General features: G+C 45.4%; 1 protein-coding gene across 3 annotated transcripts in view; it reads left to right on the top strand.

The window, feature by feature from the left end:
* Window positions 1-18,007, top strand: part of LOC129838787 (dedicator of cytokinesis protein 4-like) — a 145,720-nt gene that overhangs the window by 31,306 nt on the left and 96,407 nt on the right. For all 3 annotated transcript variants that reach the window (XM_055905961.1, XM_055905962.1, XM_055905960.1), the window contains exons 2-7: window positions 10,877-10,960; window positions 13,584-13,624; window positions 13,931-13,986; window positions 14,304-14,400; window positions 15,211-15,359; window positions 15,833-15,917. In XM_055905961.1, the coding sequence (XP_055761936.1) occupies window positions 10,877-10,960; window positions 13,584-13,624; window positions 13,931-13,986; window positions 14,304-14,400; window positions 15,211-15,359; window positions 15,833-15,917 (512 nt within the window). The remainder of the gene's footprint in view (window positions 1-10,876; window positions 10,961-13,583; window positions 13,625-13,930; window positions 13,987-14,303; window positions 14,401-15,210; window positions 15,360-15,832; window positions 15,918-18,007) is intronic.

The following is an 18,007-nucleotide window of genomic DNA, read 5'->3' as shown; positions in this document are numbered from 1 at the left end:
TCTGTAAACTACCCACCCAATTTACCTACCTCACCCCCCATACTGCTTTTATTTATTTACTTTTCTGCTCTTTTGCACACCAGTATCTCTTCTTGCACATGATCATCTGATGATTTATCACTCCAGTGTTAATCTGCTAAATTGTAATTATTCGATTTATTGCCTACCTCATGCCTTTTGCACACATTGTATATAGATTCTCTTTTTTTCTACCATGTTATTGACTTGTTTATTGTTTACTCCATGTGTAACTCTGTGTTGTTGTCTGTTCTCACTGCTATGCTTTATCTTGGCCAGGTCGCAGTTGCAAATGAGAACTTGTTCTCAACTAGCCTACCTGGTTAAATAAAGGTGAAAAAAAAAAAAAAAAAAAAAAAAGTTGACGGTAACAGGCTACACCAGTGGTTCCCAACCAGGGGTAATAGGACTCCCTGTGGTTACTTGGCCTATCCACGGGGGGGTACTTGAGAAGACACATGAGACCCTAAGCCTAACAGTAAAATGCACATGAGGGAGGTAGTTCAGGGGTAGTCCAGGCATAACAAAATTCAGTTTGTGATACCGTAACCGAAAAAAGGTTGTGAATCTCTGGGTTACGCAATAGGCCCTGTTGTAATGATATTTGAGAAGGCCAAGTAAAACGCAGGAGAAAGCGCTCACTTTCCAACACGGGGAAAAAGCGCTCGCGGAGGATTCAGTTCAGCACCTTGGAGAGCGCCACTGCAGCGACCGCTGTCAAGCATATAAAACCCACCAATGTTTTCGCATGCAACTAGGAAAACAAAGTAGGCTAACTTACTGTTTTCAAGTGGTATGTCATATTCGTTGTCGAACTATGAGCAAACCGCCGTTTGCAGACTTTCCATTCCACTTTTTTGGCGTCATCCTTTACCACAATGAAATGCAGACTTTTTCTTTCATTTGGTCTTAACTTTTCACGCCTCTCAACCCCGGATCCGGGAGCACCCCCCACCCCCCCCACACTGATTAGCATCGCTAGCATAGCGTCACAATTAAATAGTAGCATCTAAATATCATTAAATCACAAGTCCAAGACACCTAATGAAAGATACAGATCTTGTGAATAAAGCCACCATTTCAGATTTGTAAAATGTTTTACAGGGAAGACAAAATATGTAAATCTATTAGCTAACCACGTTAGCAAAAGACACCATTTTCTTTGTCCACCATTTTTTCTCAACACCAGTAGCTATCACCAATTCAGCCAAATAAAGATATTGATAGCCACTAACCAAGAAAAAACCTCATCAGATGACAGTCTGATAACATATTTATGGTATAGGATAGGTTTTGTTAGACAAATGTGCATATTTCAGGTATAAATCATAGTTTACAATTGCACCCACCATCACAACTCGACTAGAAAAAATACAGAGAGCAACGTGTATTACCTAATTACTAATCATAAAACATTTCTTAAAAATACACAGCATACACTAATTGAAAGACACAGATCCTGTGAATCCAGACAATATTTCAGATTTTCTAAGTGTCTTACAGCGAAAACACAATAAATCGTTATATTACCATTGCACATCTGCAAACATTACCCCAGCATTGATTCACGGCAAAAAGAGCGATAGCATTATCACCACCAAAATGTATTAATTCTTTCACTAACCTTCTCAGAATTCTTCAGATGACACTCCTGTAACATCATATTACAACATACATATAGAGTTTGTTCGAAAATGTGCATATTTAGCCACCACAATCATGGTTAGACAATGAGAAAAGTAGCCCAGCTGGTCAGAAAATGTCGTGCGCCATATTAGACAGTGATCTAGTCTTATACATAAATATTCATAAACTTGACTAAAAAATACAGGGTGGACAGCGGTTTATAGACAATTGAATTCTTAATACAATCGCTGAATTACATTTTTTAAATTATCCTTACTTTTCAATACAGGTTGCGCCAAGCGAAGCTATACCAAACAAAATGGCGGCATAAGCGTTTAACATTTTTCGACAGAAACACGATTTATCAGCATAAATTGTTCTTACTATGAGCTGTTCTTCCATCAGAATCTTGGGCAATGAATCCTTTCTCCGGTCTAATCGTCTTTTGGTCGAAAGATCTCCTCTTGTCCGGTCGAAATGGTCACTAACGTTCACCATGCACTCAAAGTGCCCAGCGCTTCAAAGTGCATTACACAGAAATGCCATAAAATCGCCCTAAACGGATATAAATTGCTGTAAAACGGTTCAAATTAACTACCTTATGATGTTTTTAACACCTATAACGAGTAAAAACATGACCGGAGAAATATTACTGGCTAAACAACAGGTTGGAAGGAGGCGAGTCCGACGTCCTTCGTGCGTCAGGCGCAGGCAGCAAAAGAAAGCTACTTCCGGTATTTGGTGTTTTATACAGGCCCTGATTGCGCAATCGACTCCATTCAAAGCGTCACCACGTGCTGACATCCAGGGGAAGACGTAAGCAGTGTTTGTATCCTCATAGCATTTACAGGGACCTTAAAACCGACCCCAGATCAGGGGCCAAGATTTCTGAAATCTGACTCCCTGTCAGGAAAAGTTCTGTAGAAGGAGTTCTGTTTCACTCAGAGACAAAATTCCAACGGCTATAGAAACTAGAGAGTGTTTTCTATCCAATAATAATAATAATATGCATATTGTACGAGCAAGAATTGAGTACTAGGCAGTTTAATCTGTAGAGCAAATTATGCTAATGCGAAACAGCACCCCCTATAGTGGCAAGAAGTTTTAAGTAGGCCTAATTTAAAGTATCTAGTAGGTACCGTATGTAACGATATGCAAGTCTTAGGCTATAGTCAGGCTCATTTGTGCGTGCAGTCTGCAAAGAAATCACGTGAATACACAGTTAAATGAAAAGGGATGTTTGGCATTTCTATGTTAATAGTAAAAAACCTTACAATTCGGGAAAACACATTTGTTATAAAATGTTGCCCCATTGTTCTTACATAATATAACCATATACAATTTCAGTAGCACATATGTCTTGGAGTGCTGGACTGTGCCATCCCCGCAGCCTCTGCAATGAATTAGTGTGTCTCGTGTGCCATGAAAAAATATATTTACAAATGCTCTCCAAAAAAATAAAATCTCCGGTTGACCAAGAGCCTATCGACCAAACAAACCAGTCGACTAAATAGGGTCAGCCCTCGGCTGCGTGACCACATCCTGACTTCCCTCAAACATGAAGTAAAACATAGTGAAGAGGAAAAGGCTTAAAGTCAGTGTGACATCTCTTAAAGTCGCAAAGGGAACATTTTACTTCAAAGGTCAACCTCACACCCTCTTACGAAGACTTTCATCATCCCCAAAAGGTAGCGCTCCACAAAGATTACTCACAAGCGGGATCTCCTTTTTTTTTGGGGGGGGGGGGGGGTATTACAAGTATGCAGGATATTTCTTTTCTCCTAGCCGTGATTTCCTGGCTGAGGCTGAAGCTGAGACCGAGACTGCTTCCTGGAAGCAGTTGTGGTGACAGCTAAACAAGACAGCTGTCATCTCTGTTACTCTGTCACTCAGACAATGGGGCTTAGGGAAAGAGAGCGGGGGAGAGTGGGGGCAGTTTGTCACATGCCTAGTCAGTGGCCCCTTGCTCACTAGTGTCTGCTGTACACGTGTGTGTGTGTGTGTGTGTGTGTGTGTGTGTGTGTGTGTGTGTGTGTGTTGCGTGAACACACACGTGTGTTTTGTTTTCCTCTCTGACTGCTAGGTATGTACACTCACTTCTTATTTTGATATCCTGTGTGTGGGTGTGTGTGTGTGTGTGTGTGTGTGTGTGTGTGTGTGTGTGTTTATACACATGCAGTGGGAAGAGCAGGTCATGGATGTAATTTCACGCAGAGAGATTGAACTGTGGGTGGAGTAGGTGGTCCCTCACTCCTCCCCTCTTCCCAGATGGAGGGATGTGGGGAACAAAGACAGATGAATATAGAGGCCTCACAAAGACCTCACAGGGGGGCTGTGTGTGTTTGTGTTTGTGTGTGGAGACAGACAGTTAAAGCTGATGCAGCATTCTTCATATTGGGGCTGTAGGTAGCCTAGTGGTTAGAGTGTTGGGCCAGTAACCGAAAGGTTGTTAGATCGAATCCCCGAGCTGACAGGGTAAAAATCTGTCGTTCTGCTACTGAGCAAGGCAGTTACCCCATTGTTCCTAGGCCGTCACTGTAAATAATACTTTTTTTCTTAACTGACTTGCCTAGTTAAATAAAGGTTAAATAAATAAAATATAACCTCTACACTGCCTCCCCCCTCCCCCCCACACAAAGACACTTTACCTGAGAATACAGGCCTGTTTTTCCCCTCTCTCTCTCTCTCCACCGTCCCTCTCTCTCTCTCCTCATTATCCTCACCCATCCCTTTTTTTCTCTCCTCTTCATCTGTCGCTCTGTATCCTCATCTTTCTCTCCTCCCGCTCTCCTCTCCCTCTGTCCTCTCCTCTCAGCTGGTGTGAGGAGGCGTAGGGATCTGTGTGTTCTCAGTGTGCGGTGCTGTTGACATGCAATATTTCGTAAAAGCTACAGTATCTCAACATCCCTTTTCAGTGTCAAAATACAAAGTGAATGAGAGAACACAGACATTCCCCTCAGCTTGTCCCCACACACAAACACGTACACACCTCAGCCAGCCCACAGATAGAGGCAGTAGGCAGGCAGATTAGGCCTGAGACTGAGGTGAAGTGGGATAGCTTTGCATTGGACTCGCTCTGACCTATATTCCCCTTTTAATCTGAGTCATGTATGATTTCCTCTGCCTGGCCTAGTCATTAGGCAGGCTGTCACCATTTCACTGTTTTCATGGCTTTATTTCAGCAACATGGGACCTTGATCTGGTCAACAAAGATGAGATATTACACTGCCATTACTGTATATGTTTGTCATGATGATATGCAGATGTTAAAACCTCTGGGAAAGGGGGCAGTATTTTGACATCTGGATGACAAGCCTGCCCAAAGTAAACTGCCTGTTGCTAAGGCCCAGAAGCTAGGATATGCATATAATTGGTAGATTTGGATAGAAAACACACACACGTTCCTATGGCTTCCACTAGATGTCAACAGTATTTAGAAAGAGTTTCAGGCTTGTTTTTGGAAAAATTAGCTAGAATTTGTAGTTTTTCTAAGTGGCTCCCATTTTGGCTGTGGTGTTTGTTATGCGTTCTGGTGAATGCGCGTACTTTGTTGTTTATCTACGGTAATGACAATAACGATTTTCCTTCTTAAATTTGATCATTTATTTACATATTAGGGTACCTGAGATTCGATTATAAACGTTGTTTGACTTGTTTGGAGAAGTTTATTGGTAACGTTTGGGATTCATTTTGTATGCATTTTGAGGGAGGGAAGCCGGTGGATTACTGAATGAAGCGCGCCAGCTAAAATGTGTTTTTGGGGATATAAAGAAGGAATTTGTCCAACAAAACAACCATTTGTGATGTAGCTGGGACCTTTTGGAGTGCCAACAGAAGAAGATCTTCAAAGGTAAGTGATTTATTTTATCACTATTTCTGACTTTCGTGGTGCATCTGCCTGGTTGGAAAATGTTTTTAATGCTTTTGTTTGCTGGGTGCTTTCCTCAGATAATCGCATGGTGTGCTTTCGCCGTAAAGCCTTTTTGAAATCTGACACAGTGGCTGGATTAACAAAAAGTGAAGCTTTTAACTGATGAATGACACTTGTATTTTCATGAGTGTTAAATTTGACTATTTCTGTAATTTGAATTTCGGCTCTGCAATCCCACCGGAAGTTGTGGATGGGACACTAGCATCCCACTGATCCGCAAGAAGTTTTTAAACAATCAGTTTCGTTTGACATTTTTACTCTATTTTCAACGACGATCTGAATAAATCACTAGATACTCCGCTGATTACAATCAGGCTATGTGGTTTATTGCAGAGATTGAGTGCGTGTTTGTGTGTCACCTTCCTTGTCAAGATGCGGCGTACCATACGCGGTAAACGGACCCTGTTCGTGTTTTAGGCTGACAGTGCGTCACGTAAAGTGCGATTTATGCCACGTCGTTCGGGCCTAGACACATTTCTCAGAGCCAGGGGAGCTCCTTCTTTACGAGAGGCTTTAGTTAGTGCGATTCACACACTAGGAGAGATCTGCATGCTGAAGCAGCCACAGCAGAACACCCACTTCCTCTCAGACTTCCTTTTTTAATGAGCAGAAAGAGAAGGGGCTCTGAAGGGTCTCACAGGATGCTGCTGAAAGGTGGCGGACACACACGTTAGCATGCACATGTACACAAACGCACACACAATTAGCGCCTCTGTAAGAGCACACTGCTCTCCGGGGCACCCTTCAAACTCATAATCTCGCCTTTTTATGAATAGATTCAGACCAGAGTGAACAAAGCACCAAACAGGCAGAGTTTCTGTCTTACTCCTTGTGAGGTCTTGCATGATTTACTTGCATTGACATTTGTAGGAGTAAGCCTATTGCGTGGCTTACATTTGTGTTCATCGAGCGTTATGGATCCCGGTATGATGCTACCTGTAGTAATTACTTTGGATTTTATTTATTTATATTCTGTGCGTGCCCTTGCCACCTCAGAGAAGCTATACACTTTTATGAAAGCTCATTTTGAGGTGTTATGATTCGAGGGAAGGCTATTGTTGCCAGCGAGCGCTTGTTTCCCCGAGCCTGCTTATCGCTGTTATCTCGACATACAAAGGCGTCGAAAGGACAACTGGAAATGGAAAAGGTGAAATGAAAGCCGTTCCTCGTGAGCGATTTCACCAGCCTAGCTTTTGTTGGCCTGTCTTTCCCAGAGAGAGCCTATATATATGTCTCGCTGAGCTGACGCGGCACGGCGCAATCTGGGTCTTCTCGCTTCGCGGCCGTATCGTCTAGATGCTGTGAGGCAGGTGCTGGTGTGTGCATATACTCTATGCTGTGAGACCGACCTCTGCTGCCTCCTCACGCAGTCAGCTCCTGTTGATTCCTCCTGCTTTAAAATGCATAGCGGCCTCTTCCAGGGTCGAAGCTCATCCCGAGGAAATCACATTTTGCGCGAGAGAGAGAGCAGAGCGCCGAAGCGCATCGGCACGTCTTTAATCCGCGTCTCAGTGTTACAGCGCTCTGTCAGATGACCAGGCTTGGCCCAAAGCTTCGTGCACCATGTCTCACTGGACTATGGCGCGCGTATACACACACATACATTTCTCGGCGCCAACGCTGCTAAGTGTGTTTGGAGGGGCTGAAGACTGTAGGCACGTGTGTACTTAACCACGGGGGCTGAGTCATTGTCTTGTGTCAGTAACACAGTGGAAAAATATGTTAGGAGTGGGTATTTAAAGACGCATGCCTGTTCTCCGCAGAATGTCCAACTGTAATGTTTCCCTAGAACTGGGACATAATGGGTTGGGACCCATTCAAACAACGTGGTTAATTCTGGGTTACTCTGTCATGTTTTTTCGCATAGCTAGAATAGAGAGTATTTTGGCCACGGTTGAGTCCAGAAAATGGCACAGCAAAGCAATATAAAGACGGTCTTAGACAGATGCTGTCTTCGTTTCGATCGGGGCTCCGCTGTATGGCAGAAATAATGCTGTTTCTTTACCCGTGTCGAAGCCACAATGCCATGCCTCTACCAACAGGTATAGTGATGCACCGAGGTGACACTTTTGGCCTATATCTGATATTTTCCTTGCCAAAAACCTTTCCCAATTGTTTTGGGGATCTGACTTTTAAGTATTCTAGTACAGTTAAATAGTTAGAACCCTGCGTCCATGTGTGTGTTAAGGCACTGCATCTCTGTGCAAGAGGCGTCACCACAGTCCCCGGTTCAAATCCAGGCTGTAGCTAATGTCGGCCGATTCCGATATGTTCACCGATTTATATCGTGCATCCCCACCAGAGAACATTAAGAATCTGTTCAGAACTTTGAATAAATCACTGATTCTATAGGGAATTTGGATATTCTAACTCTGCTGTCAGAGTTCCTGTTATGAAACCCAACCGTTTCATGGTTGTGAAGTCAAACCCAAGCAGATGGCTGTGGCTTGAGATGTAAATTCTGCAGACGCCAGAGTATAAATAAAGCAGGACTTAACCATCCTCAACTCACAGCCTTGCACATAGCGAAGGAAGGGAGGGAACGAGAGGAGGGATGGATAAGAGCAGGGGAAAAGCGAGGGATGTCACCTTCTATTTTGAATATCACTTACTGCTGATTAATTGTTTTGCAACTTCCTGCAACTCAAGTGCGGTCCCGTTCTCGCCATTATTTATTAACCTGATTACATTACATTCCCGTATGTGTGGATTGAAGTAGGAATCCAACACCTACACATCTGAATAATGCAAAATGCATGCTGGCTCATTTCTGGCAGCAGGGTCAATGAACCACCGGTGTCTGTGGCGACGAATCAGCATATTAATGATGTGTTGAATAATTGACGACGGAGGAGTGGATTACGAGTTTGATTCGTTGTCGGAACACAAATCGGAGAGAAAGGGGGTGAGGCAGGGCTTTTAAAACCACTTTTATGGAGCCTTTTGAACTCGAGCTGCTCATTGGTTGGAGTCGACTGCAGGTTGGTTTTCTAGTTCTTTTGGCAGAGACTCTCTGTACTAAGAACCTGCTTTGTATGTCTTCTCTGAATATTCTGTCTGGTTCATGCAAGACAATGGTTTCATATTCTTTTTAAGTATACTTTCAAACGTTGTTATGCCTGCCACACCCAATTGGTAGCTGCTTACCTTTTACATCTTGCGTGGTTTGAACACATGACTCCAAGGTCTGTGTAATACCTAGCTAGCTGTAAACCTGGTATTGCTTGATCAATTCAGTACAACCTGTGAAACCCAGTGCCTTTGAACCCAACAAACTACACCAAAGCCTGTCTGAACCAGTGGTCTGCATCATGTTCCTATAAGGAGCTTAGAGGGAGACCGACAAACCAACTGTAGGATCACTTGACAGGCCTAGACTGCAAATGTCAGCCTAAAGCACATGTAAGCCTAATTCACACAACCACTCTTTGTACTGATCTGCCTGCCTTTCCCCATCCACCCTGGGCAGAGCACTGAGCTCACAGTACACAGCCAGTCTTCTCTCTGGCTTTGGAGGGACTGCCTTAGGATTAGGGCAAGGTGAGAGTCGCAGTGGTACGCAGCCCATGGGTAGATAACTGGACCTCGGGAAGGGAGCCTACAGTAGTTACCTACTTCCCGTTTGGACATACGTCTTTACATCTCAAGTCTGAAGGAGTTCATGGATCTCAGTCACTGTTTATTTAAGTTTATCACAGTTCCTGAATTCCTGTGTGTGTGTGTGTGTGTGTGTGTGCGCGTGTGTGTGTGTGTGCGCGTGTCTTTTTTTCTTCAGTTTCCTGCGGTCCTTACGTAATGTCTAAGTTAGTTCAGCATGAGCAAGGCTGCCTGGTCAGAAATAGGAACAGCCATTTGCCCACGAGTAGATGTGTGTCACAGCAGAGCAGAGCACAGCTTGTGGTGACTGAACTCCTGCCTCAGACCAAGCCGACTGGAAACATGGGCCCTGACCCTGTGTGACAGGTTCACCACTATGAGGCTATGTGTTCATGTACACATATCATATCTGTGCGTCTGTGGTTTTGCTATATTTGTGTGTGAGGCTTTTTTTATGAACTCCCGAGTGGCGCAGCGGTCTAAGGCACTGTGTATCTCAGTGCAAGAGGCGTCACTACAGTCTCTGGTTTGAATCCAGGCTGTATCACATCATGTCCCCTTCTTTCTTTCCTGTGTGTGTGTGTGCTTTCCTGCCTTTAACGCGGCACTTCCTCCACTCCCCTGGAGAGAAAATAACAAATATTTTCCTCGCTGAGTGAACACCTTTCAGGTGCCAACATCTCTGGAAAAGAGCCATGCCAGTTAGCAGACAGACAACAGCTGGGGAATGGATTACCAAGAAACGATTAAAAACTCTACTTCAAACTGCATAAGTTAGTACACTGCAGCTGGAAAACTCTACTTGTGGTTCAAGAGTTAGCACGGTGCACGTGAAGTGTGTTTGAAGTTATATTTCATGTAGCGGAACCTCCCAATTAAAATTTCACTGACTTTGCAGCCAGGTCAGGTAAACAAGGTTGCCCTGTGCCCCACGAAATGAAACCCCTCTCCAAAGCCCTTGCCTGACTCCAGTCTTCCTCATTTCCATGTTGTAGTACTATCCCTATTAGATGTTTCCCCCAGAGTGTGGCAGCTCGGAACGTTCTCTGAGTGCTGTTATCATGTCCTGTTTCTCAGAACCACGGAGAATGGCGTCTGTCGACACTCCTCACTGCTAACCCAGCTATTAGACGCTGTTAGAGAAAAGTGCTCCGTGCTGATCCACTGAGATTGTTACTCTTTATTTTTCTCGCTTGTTCGCTCCCTCTCTCGCTTTTTTTCCCCCTTTCTCTCTATGTCTCTCTGCCTCTCTCCTCTCTCTCTCTCTCTCTCCTCCTCACCTTGCCCCTGTTCTTCAGACTCTCTCTCCCTCTAACTGACCGTGCGTCTCATCAAAGAGACTCTTAAGCCTCCGCAGGTGTTGCCTCCCTCCTCTACAAGAGCCCTCCTGGCAGAAAGACCCAGGATGACATTATATTCCCAGTTTATTTTCCCTGTAGTTCAGCCTGACACCCAGAGGCTTCCTCAATCTACCAGCAGGCCATTCTCTTCTCTGTTTCTGTCTGACTAGGGAACACTAGAAACAAATCACAGCACAACCTCAAAGTCAAGACAGTTGAGCTCGGATTCAATTCCAGTGACATGAAAAGAGTGATTTAAGACAGTTTTTTTTTTTGACTGTGTGTGTCGAGCTGGTGTGTGTTACCTAGTTACACACGTAAAAATACACACAGGTATTAAAGTATATCTTCTATTGTGTTTCAGTGCTGGCCAGTTTCAGAGGGACGGTCCAGCATGGCTTGCCATTGGAGATTGGGGACACGGTGCAGCTCCTGGAGAAATGTGAAGGTAACTGATAACCTCTACTCATTTCACACCCACATAAACCATGAATCCCCCTTCGAGCTTCACAGACAGCCACTGTGACTCACAGATGGGCTGCTATTGGGGCTGTAGTCAACCTTTGAAGTTGGGCCACGTTTCCTTCCCCAGTCTGTCCCTCCAGGAGTATTGTGTTGCACATGAAAGGTTAATAGACTTTTTTTTTTTTTCTATTTGATGAGATAAACGTTTGTGGAGGCTCTCAGTTTGCTACTGTTTCCTGTGCCGCGAGAGGGAGAAGACTTTGGTTCCTGCTTCCCGCCCACACTGAGCTCAGACTGTGTGTGTGTGCTTGCCAGTGTGTGTGTCCCTGCTTGGCTGTGTATTGCGAAGGAGTGTGTGAGCCTCAAGGCCGATTCATGGGTTCATTTTTGACATAGTTTCAGACAGAGCAGAGCAGGTGCCCGTCACACTTTCCTGTTTCCACCCAGCTAACTTACACAGCATTGACGCAACCTTCCTCCCTTCTCAGGGCGTCACGATCTCACTTCCTGTTGTTGCTCAAGGACACACAGACAGACAGATGACAGATCCGTCTGAGATGGCTGATGAAGCGTTCCAAACTCCCCAAAAGGAAATGATCTGACATCTAATACGCACTATAAATGCGAAAGTATGTAGACACCCCTTCAAAAGAGTGTTTTAGACTATTTCAGCCACACCCGTTGCTGACAGTTGTATAAAATCGAGCAGACAGCCGTGCAATCTCCATAGACAAACAATGGCAGTAGAATGGCCCGTACTGAAGAGCTCAGTGACTTTCAACGTGGCACTGTCATAGGATGCCACCTTTCCAACATGTCAGTTCATCAAATGTCTGCCCTGCTAGAGCTTCCCCGGTCAACTGGAAGTGCTTTTTATTGTGAAGTGGAAACGCATTTCATGAAGCTCCCGACGAACAGCTCTTGTGCTGATGTTGCTTCCAGAGGCAGTTTGGAACTGAATAGGAGCAACAGCGACTCAGCCGTGAAGTGGTAGGTCACACAAGCTCACAGAACGGGACCGCTGAGTGCTGTAGCGTGTAAAAATCGCCTGTCCTCGGTTGCAACACTCACTACCCTTGTTCCAAACTGCCTCTGGAAGCAACGTCAGCACAAGAACTGTTCGTCGGGAGCTTCATGAAATGGGCTTCCATGGCCGAACAGCCACACACAAGCCTAAGATCATCATGCGCAATGCCAAGCGTTGGCTGGAGTGGTGTGAACCTCGCCGCCATTGGACTCTGGAGCAGTGGAAACGCATTCTCTGGAGTGATGAATCACGCTTCACTACCTGGCAGTCCGATGGATGAATCTGCGTTTGACGGATGCTAGGATAACGCTACCTGCCACAATACATAGTGCCAACTGTAAAGTTTGGTGGAGGAGGAATAATGGTTTGGGGCTGTTTTTCATGGTTCGGGCTAGGCCTCTTAGTACCAATGAAGGGACATTTTAACATTACAGCATACAGTGACATTCTAGACGATTCTGTGCTTCCAACTTTGTGGCAACAGCAGTTTGGGGAAGGCCATTTCCTATTTCAGCCTGACAATGCCCCCATGCAAAAAGCGAGGTCCATACAGAAATGGTTTGTCGACATTGATGTGGAAGAACTTGACTGGCCTGTACAGAGCCCTGACCTCAACCCCATCGAACACCTTTGGGATGAATTGGAACGCCGACTGTTAGCCAGGCCTAATCACCTATTATCAGTTCCCGACCTCACTAATGCTCTTGTGGTTGAATGGAAGCAGGTCCCTGCAGCAATGTACCGACGTCTAGAGGAAAGCCTTCCCAGAAGAGTGGAGGCTGTTATCGCAGCAAAGGGGGGACAAACTCCATATGAATGCCCATGATTTTGGAATGAGATGTTGGACGAGCAGGTGTCCACATACCTTTGGTCATGTAGTGTATGTGTTTGGTTTGGAAGAAGGAACGAAATACAATATGTACCGGTCCCCACAACCCAAAGACAAGGGTGTTGACAAGAAGGTCTATCTATTCTGTACTAGACAGGAGACAAGTTACTAAAAAATGGTTTCTGCCAGTGCTGATACTGTGTCATCGAGTTACTACTGTGGTGTGATGGGTAACACACATAGCTTCTTCTCTGACACTCTGGCCAAGCGAAACCTAGAAAGAGTTCGTAAAGAAAATGCCTAGTGGAGGTCCTTCAGTAGGTAAGACCACAAGGCACCTCTTTAACACGAGGAGCACATTATGACCTTGGGTTACTAGTTCTACTTCCTGGTGCTACTGACAGCCCCCTGGCTCACCAGCTTGGCCGGTGGCCGCAACAAATACTGGGTGCTCAGTGCCACGTAACACCGGGCCTGGTAGGCTGCAGTAAACAGTGCAGGGACAAATCCTGCCTCCCGTGATAAAGTGTTCCAGCTGTTTTTCTTCCCTTCCGTTTTACAGCTCGGCAGCTCGACGACTGGTGCGGTCGGCGCTGAAGTGGCGACGCTTCACTAACCCGGGCTGCATCCCAAATGCAACCCTGTAAACTCATAGTGCTCTGGTCAAACGTAGTGACAGAAAGAAAGACGGCGGGTCTGAAAGTCACGGTGACACGTTGAAAATGTATTTTTTTTTTTTTGTCTCCTCAGGCTGGTACAGGGGGTTCGTCCATAAGAATCCAAATGCCAAGGTGGGTGAGACTCTCTTATGTGTCACTGAGGCTGTCAGCGCAGCTGCTATTTTCAGATTCAGAAATATCAGCTCTCTGCTTTGATCTGAGGGCTGTGCAGTGAGCAGGTCGGTAGGGAGAGGCTCATCGTTTGATAATGTCACGTTGACACGCACTTACACACACACACGCGCGCATTATTAATTTGTATCGATTATATGCATCATTTACGCTCGCTATCAGAATCTGTTAGCGGTAGTGCCGTTAAATGGTACAGTTCAAATGACATTCACCATTCATTACTTTGGTTTATTCTCTCCCCCCCAGGGTATTTTCCCATGCACTTACATTCACTTGAAGAACGCCCATATCAAGAACAAAGGGTAAGTAACGAGTGTATTGTGTGTCTGTTTCCGTGTGTGTCTCCCCGTGTCTGTCTCTGAGAAGGCAAACAGCCTTATTAGATCAGCCAGTCCGGGAGGTGAGGTAGGTTTATGTCATTCTTGTGGAGAGGAAACGTTAGATAAACATTTGGATTAGCGTCATAATAGCAGAACGGAGGTTGAGTGCTTCTTCGACCAGCCTCTCATAATGACATATACGTTATTAACTGCGCGCGAGTGTGTATTTTAACCCATGCTCGGTAGGTATGCTGTAGTAATGTGATGTCCCTCTCTGTCTCTCTCGCGCTGACCCACAGGCAGTTTGAGACTGTCATCCCCACAGAGGACTCTGTTATCACCGAGATGACATCCACCCTGAGAGACTGGGGGGCCATGTGGAAACGGCTCTACGTGGTAAAGACTGTTCAACACACACGTGTAGGAATGCATGCAGGAATTCGCACAGACGTGCATGAATTTACACATACACACATGCACACACACACACACACACGCATGTTCCCATGTGTACCCCACACCTCCTGCAGAGAGGAGAATAGACCTGAGTATTAACCATTGCAGACAGGGAATGTCTTTCAACTAGTGGGCAATACATTTTGTCTCAGGTGTTTTTCCTGCAGCAAACAGTGGAAGCTTTTTTTCTGCATATTAATGAGTAATATTGCTTGTGTTTGTGTCTAATAAATTATCTGTGCTGGTTAGACAGAACGTCTGAATTTGTGATGAATTCCTTGTTATAGCAGGCTGACTGTCTGGCCCCAATTGTTTTACTCAGAAATGTCTCTTGCTCTCTCGCTTTCTCTCTCTCTCGCTCTCTCTCATGCTCTCTCTGTCGCTCGCTCGCTTTCTCTCTGTCGCTCGCTTTCTCTCTGTCGCTCGCTTTCTCTCTGTCGCTCGCTTTCTCTCTGTCGCTCGCTCTCTCTCTGTCGCTCGCTCTCTCTCTGTCGCTCGCTCTCGCTGCCGCTCTCTCTCTCTGTTGCTTGCTCTCGCTCTCTCGCTGTCTGTCGCTCGCTCTCTCTCTGTCGCTCGCTCTCTCTCTGTCGCTCGCTCTCTCTCTGTCGCTCGCTGTCTCGCTGTCTGTCTCTTGTGCTCTCTCTGTCTCTCGTGCTCTCTCTGTCTCTCGTGCTCGCTCTCGCTGTCTCTCTCTCGCTGTCTGTCTCTCGTGCTCTCTCTGTCGCTCGCTGTCTCTCTCTGTCTCTGTAGAAGAATGATGGGGATCTGTTCCATCGGTTGTGGCACGTGATGAATGAGATCCTGGACCTGAGGAGACAGGTTCTGGTTGGTCACCTCACCAACGACCGCATGAAAGACGTCAAACAGCACATCACTGCCAGGTTGGACTGGGGAAACGAGTGAGTAGTGGAGAGAGAGAAACATTCCTGCATCCCAGTCCCCAGTCCCTCTGTCTTTGAATGTCACACTCTCCCCAGGCACATGCTGTGCTCAATCAGTTCCGTTCCCTTCAAACAGACACACACTTTTCATTTTGTATCAAACAGACACACACAAACACTTTCCACTATCTCCCGGGCAGATAAAACGACACCTGTCAGTCCCTTGCTTTTGGGTGTGGACAGATGATAGACCGCTCCCCCTGCAACACCAGTTTGAAGAGTTCTGTGACACAGCCTCTCCTTGTCTTATACCATCCCGTGCTTTCAAAGACTTATCTATCCATGGGAGATTAGAGTGGGTGTGTGGGTACCCCTTTATGCCTCTATGTCCCTGTGAGACATAGCAGACTTGCAGTTCTGTCAAGTGTGTCCTGTCTGAATGGTTTGATGCACTGACAGTCCTGTGGTGTGTGTGTGTGTGTGTGTTCCAGACAGCTGAGTTTGGACCTGGTACCCCGCAGGGAGTTCAGCATGGTGGACCCAGACGAGATCAGCGTCACAGAACTCTTCAAACTGGTGAGTTCTATTCCCAAAACCAGGAACAATTGTCTGAACACTGTTCTCTTGTTAATGTGTATTCCCCACTCACTATCCTCATCGATCCACTGTCCACTATACCTATCTCTAGCATTAGCCACATAGCTAGCCCTAGCGACTGCTGCGTGTTTGCCAGTATTCTCATCTGTAATTCAGGCGTGTATTTTACTCTTTATTAAGGCAGAATAAAGGTACATTAGAGTCTCCCTTCGTCTTTCCCTTCCTCACTCTCCTCCTCAGGCAGCGCTCCCCCCCCCCCCCTTCTGTCCCCACTCCGAAACCATAGCGACCACATCTCCTGCCTGATGCTCTAATCCTGATGCGAGGCACTTAGTGCTTTTTTTGCTAAACAAATAATGTACAGGGGATGAGAAAGAGGGAAGTGCGGGATGAGATAAGTAAAAGCCCAATGCATATGGAAAATTACGGTCGTTCCTCAGTAACTGAGACGGAAGATACAACAGGGGAAGAACAAAGCAAATGACTGTTGTCGTCATGGATGCAAAACAATAATAAGATCGCCATCATCATGACAAAGGCATCAGAGAACCCGTTTTTAATTTGTTTGGTGACAAAGGCAGATCTTTAGTTGTGTCCCTCCTCGTTGTGTGGTTTTAGTGAGTTGTAGATAGGGCTGTTGCGGAAGGCAGATCTTTAGTTGTGTCCCTCCTCGTTGTGTGGTTTTAGTGAGTTGTAGATAGGGCTGTTGCGGTGACTGCGTTACCGCGACACCGGCAGTCGTGAGCCATGACTGCGGTCAGATTCTGTGTGACCATTGAGTCACGGTAATCTCCTGTTATGCACTCTGGACATGCATTGGTAGTAGCCGACTCTGTAATGATCATCAGGTCGCTAATGGCCTGGTACTCAGGGCTCTATTGTCCCTCTAACCACTCTGACATCAATGCAAATGGGTTTGAAAAACACATCAAAAACAATAGTGTGCTTTTAGAACTCACCTCACTGTGGTGATCAATTTGACGAAAGAAGTTCAACAACAGGTTGAAACTGAGTGGGAAACATGGTCGTTTGTGGGTGTTGTTTCAAAGCCAAACACAACGAAATGGACAGCGCTTTTTAAGGTGATGATTCATTTAAAACAGCCATATGCATATTAGAGAATTATGCATACTGATAGGCCTATATGAGCCCAAGCCTGAAAAGACACTGAATTAAAATGATGACTGTTCTGTTATATAATATATATTGCCTACCTGCATATTACAGAAGGCAGAAAAACATGACAAAAAAACTGATTTACAATATATTTGGTACGTAATTGGTCTAGCCTAAATTAAACAAATTCAGAGTTAGCCTACATTTATAATGAATTTGTATTCGATTTTGAATAGCCTAGTAATAGGGCATTTTTATATTTCATAATTAATTACCTTTGGCTACAGAATATTTTGCCACAGTGCGTTTCCATCTCCTCCCCTCTCTCCTCTTCAGTGCGCAGAGAGAGGGGCTGTCAACATTTTAATGAAATACAAAAGTATGTGGACACGCCTTTAAATTAGTGGATTTGGTTATTTCAGCCACACCCGTTGCTGACAGGTGTATAAAATTGAACACACAGCCATGCAATGTTCATAGACAAATATTAGCAGTAGAATGGCTTTACTGAAGAGCTCAGCACCGTCATATGATGCCACCTTTCCAACAAGTCAGTTCGTGAAATTTATGCATTGCTAGAGCTGCCTCATTCAACTGTAAGCGCTGTTATTGTGAAGTTGAAAAGTCTAGGAGCAACAACGGCTCAGCCGCGAAGTGGTAGGCCACACAAGCTCACAGAACGGTACCGCTGAAGCGAGTAGCGGATAAAAATCGTGTGTCCTCGGTTGCAATACGTTCTCTGGAAACACGCACTCTGGAGTGAGGAATCACACTTCACTATCTGGCAGTCCAACAGACACATTTGGTGTTGGCGGATGCCAGGAGAATGCTACCTGCCAACTGTAAAGTTTGGTGGAGGAGGAATTATGGTCTGGGACTCTTTCATGGTTTGGGCTGGGCTCCTGAGTTCCAGTGAAGGGAAATCTTAACGCTACAGCATGCAATGACATTCT

The sequence above is a fragment of the Salvelinus fontinalis genome, chromosome 39 (assembly GCF_029448725.1).
Source record: "Salvelinus fontinalis isolate EN_2023a chromosome 39, ASM2944872v1, whole genome shotgun sequence".
Lineage (NCBI taxonomy): Eukaryota > Metazoa > Chordata > Actinopteri > Salmoniformes > Salmonidae > Salvelinus > Salvelinus fontinalis.
Note: the sequence above shows the minus strand (reverse complement) of the source record. Positions and strands in the feature narration are given on the sequence as shown.